We start from the raw sequence: 4368 nt of genomic DNA, 5'->3' as shown, positions 1-4368 counted from the left end.
ATGCTAAAGTCGTCTGTTTTATCACGATTCTATTTAAGGAGAAATATCCGAATTGGCTTTACGGATTGCAAAATCCTTTCATAGAATAAAAGTACGCACGAAAAGATATACAGCAAACCCTGATTTCACGAGAAAATCGGAAAAAAATTAAAAAATTCACTTTTTCTGGCAAAGTAGGATCACGTTCAATACCTGTTTTTACCGATGCTCTACAACGCCATCTATTTCAAGACGGCGCATCTACTTCTAAACGCAATTTCTGCTCTGTCAAACTCTGTTGACGTTCCGAATCCTCGCACAGATCGTGACTTCTATTTGAAAAGAAATATTTTTTTCTATTCATTTAATCTTGCCTCCACAAACTCAGGATTGTTCGTACAAGTCATCCCAATACTGCAAGACGCTTATTTACAATTTGCGATCTCTAAAACTTTTATATTAAGTGAATATTAACCTCAAGTGACAGCTGTACGTGTCAGAAAAAGTGAATTTTTTTTTCCGATTTTCTCGTGAAATCAGGGTTTGCTGTGAAAGGATTTTGGGTAATTATGGAGAAAACGGCCGACCTCACCGATTTTAATGAAACTAGGCTCATTCGACGCGTTTTTGCACGAAAGGCCACCCTCTTGCACCCACCCGTGTGCGTGCGTGCGTGCGTGCGTGCGTGCGTGTGATGATTATTTATATGCATGTATATAGATGTATTCAATATATTGTGTATTTTCTCCTCTCTGATTAATAACCGCTTATAATCGTTGTCGCATGTTTATGCATCTCTAGATCAAGGCTATTGAAATTACGTTCCAAATCTACCTAAGCGCTTCTCCCAACTCGTTTCGCGGCCAAATGGCCGTCATTGCTGAAGGAGGCAGAATTACTAATTCAGTTTGTCTCGTCATCGAAATGCATCTCCATACCATCACTGAACCGCCGTTATGAGCTCTTATTCTCATATCGCAGCGTCGATCACATGGCATCACATTGCTCCATCATCCTGCTAATAGCCCAGATTTGAATCCGATTGAACACATTTCGGACGAGATGGAACGACGATTAAGACACCGCGAAGAACAGCCGCGAAACGAGTTGGGAGAAGCGCTTAGGCAGATCTGGAACGAAATTCCAAAAGACTTGATCCAAAAATGCATAAACATACGACAACGATTACAAGCGGTTATTAATATGAAACAACCTAATTTCCGCGCGGATCAGCTCGTCGTAAATTTCGCTAATCGCGAAAAAGGTTCGCACGGGAAGAGAGAATGCAGAAACTAATAATTAGACAGTAATTCAAGACCAGAGACAGAAACGTTTATTGCGTGTATCGTGTATATTTACAAAAGTGTGTGTATGTGTGCGTGTGTGTGTGTGTGAATGACAAACAGGTGTGTGTCGTGTGTCGATGTACGCAGGTGTATGTGTGTCGTATCGAGACGGCAAGTAGACGAGACGGATACAAGACGTGTATAGAAAAACTACGAGGCGCGGACAAAGAAACTAAGATATTACGGACGGCACGAACAGAAAAACTAGACGTGTAAATTACGGCGCGAGTACGGCGGAAAACGCGGGGGAATCTCCGAATCCCAAGACGGACGCGAGGCGCGGTCGGCGGTATAACAATACGGATACGCGTACGCGAAGTATACGCCAGCGACGGATGACGGTCGCGGCGCGGATAACGCGGTGGGCGTTCCCTCTATGCAATGTCCCCGGTGACGTCACCCCCCGCGGCGGGTTCCCCCCCGCGTACCTTCCCCGCGCACCTCACCCCCCCTCATCACCAAGTGATTTAGAATCGGTGTAGTCTATCTACTATCGACTGTCAAGAACGCTTGACGGAGACCAAGAACACTTGACCCCCTTTTCGCGTCGGATCACCGGAGCCAGGATCGGAGCAGGATTCGTACTGGAGCGGCGGTTATGATAGAAGAAAGCTCCCGGAGCAATAATTACGCGTTATATACTAATTATTGCTCCCGCTCGTTTAATTACGGTCTTTTCCGTTATCGCTTGGCGGTCGGCAATTCCTGCGGAGGGGATTGTCGATCGGCGATGTTCGGTCGTGTTCGGTCGGAGCGGCGGATAGCGCGAAGCGCAGATCGTTCGGCGATCTTCGGACGCGTTCGGTCGGAGCGGCGATAGCTACTGTCGGCGGTAATTCTAATATCGCGAAATATGAAATGTTTCTGGCGGCTGGTATCGTCGGAACGATGCATTGCGGAGTGCATCGTTACAAATATCAGAGAGAAGAAAACACACAATATTAAATACATCCATATACACATAAATAATCATCACATCATCTCACACGCACGCGCGCGCGCGCGCGCGCGCACACACACACACACACACACAGCAGAGAGGGTTTGGAGTCGTAAAATACCGGGGGACTTCTCTTCTTCTTCTTTAATTAATGGCTGTCGCCTCCAAGAATAATAATAGGAGATCGATACGGCCAGATCACGTCACAAATGTAATGACTATATAAGGCGAAGGAGCGTTCGTTTAACGTGTGATTCTTATATATGCGAGGGAAGGAAAGAAGCGCCAAAAGCGGAGCAACATACTCCAAAGAAAATCCTCGCAACAGTGAGTCATATGGCAAGCGAAGGGAAACTTCGCTGAAATGGGAAGGGGGGAGGAAAGGGCAGGGCAGAGCGCCTGCGCGAGTTGCAAGGAGGCGCGAGAATACAAAGCTCAAAAGTGCCTGCAACATATCTTACTAAAGCTTAATATAAGTCTACGAAGGAGTGCTGATGGTTCAGCAATAACGTGCGTAAATTTAGAAATTCTATCGCCGGAAGGTGAGGCTCGATCAATCGCACGCCGTAAAAACCGCGCACCATCTTTAAATAACGGGCATTCATAAATCATATGTAGAATGTCCTGCTGTGGAGAGCCACAGGAACAAGAAGGATCGTCTACCAAATTCTTACGGTGTAAGCTGTGATTTAGATTGTAGTGGTTAGAGCGCAAGCGGTTGATCATGACGACAATCTCTCTGGAAATTTTAGTTTTCAGGCGAAAATACCAGGGCTTATCTGATCTATTGAAAATATTAGTAAAAAAAATAGGAACTTTTAAAATCCGCCAGCGAGTGTAAATATTAATAGAAACTGTTAGAAATTTTTTCTTTAATAACTGCGCAGAGATCCGAATAAGGTACCTTAAAATTAGGTTCAATACCGCACCGAATAGCACGCTTAGCAAGTTGGTCTGCTTTCTCATTCCCCTCGATGCCCCTGTGTGACGGAATCCAAATGAACTTAACGCTTGTGCCATTCCTCCCAGCCTCCTCTAACACCGATTTGATCAGAGGGATAAGGTAATTGTTCTTAGGATTATGGTGATTCTTGACTGTCTCTAAGACACTAAGAGAGTCCGTAATGATCGTTGCGTCAGACAGTTTTAAGTCAATAGCTATGGTGATAGCAGTGTATATCGCATAGGCTTCAGTCGAGAGGATCGAGGTATATGGCGAAAGTTTATGCATAAGCTCAGCGTGTAACTGCGGAGAGAAAACAGAAGCATCCACGCAAAGATTGTGGTCAACCTTGGACCCATCGGTATAGAATAGTGTCGAGTCTTCTGTAAGCTGACGAAACTCATGATCAAATTGAGCCTGGGCACACGCACTAAGAAGCGAGTTAGACATATCAACAGGCGGAGGAGAAAGAGAGGCATAAGAGGGGAAGATTAAAGTAGAGCGATAGGAAAAGCGAAAGTTAAGTAAGGTGAAAGAATAATCTATTTTAGTATGGTAAGAAGTCCATATGTGATGAAAGATAATGGCAGCGGGAAAGTGAGCTTTGAGGTAGTCAATCCGAAAAGCACCAACGGCCAGGTCACAAAGTTGATGAAGTTTATTTATTAGTTTAGTTTATGACATGACTAGGGACTCTCAAGTAAGGAATCAGACAACAGCGTGAAAGATGTGGATTGGCTGCCGCTATTAGTGGGATACTTCCGTTGGTTAGGTTAGTATGCTTTCCTTTTAGAGGACACAAACGTCGTTCTATCCTTCTTGACATTCAACAAATGATAAAGATAGAATGATGTTTGTGTCGAGTGTATCTTTTAAAAGGAAAGCATACTTAGTAATTGCTGATTTAGTTGCTCAGTACTGTTTGTTTAAGATGTAGATATATTATACGTATGTACGGTTCGATTATATAGTTTATATATTTTTTAAATCATTGAAAAATGCGATACTGTGAAGTTCCAAATTGCAAAAATTTAAGTAGAAATGGCCATATAATCATTTCCCGAAATCTCCCACAAGAAAAGAAAAATGGATAATCTATCATGCCTCTGGTCGTATCGGTTGGACACCTAAAAAGTATTCTGCCTTATGTAATGTAAATA

At 43.7% G+C, this 4368-nt stretch overlaps 1 protein-coding gene across 1 annotated transcript; it reads right to left on the bottom strand.

Annotated features, from left to right (window-relative positions):
• Positions 1-3109: 3109 nt before the first annotated feature.
• On the bottom strand, positions 3110-3658 carry LOC108782745 (uncharacterized). Its single transcript, XM_018551100.1, has one exon. It carries the CDS (start codon positions 3656-3658, stop codon positions 3110-3112), a length of 549 nt encoding a protein of 182 aa, XP_018406602.1.
• Between the last annotated feature and the right edge of the window lie 710 nt (positions 3659-4368).

The sequence above is a fragment of the Cyphomyrmex costatus genome, unplaced genomic scaffold, assembly GCF_001594065.2.
Source record: "Cyphomyrmex costatus isolate MS0001 unplaced genomic scaffold, Ccosl1.0 scaffold134, whole genome shotgun sequence".
NCBI classification, from domain to species: Eukaryota; Metazoa; Arthropoda; class Insecta; order Hymenoptera; family Formicidae; genus Cyphomyrmex; species Cyphomyrmex costatus.
This window is presented reverse-complemented; position numbering and strand designations above follow the sequence as displayed.

What these genes read in the sequence shown, in the direction of transcription:
- LOC108782745 (XM_018551100.1), bottom strand. Translation starts at nt 3,658, where the DNA reads ATGTCTAACTCGCTTCTTAGTGCGTGTGCCCAGGCTCAATTTGATCAT.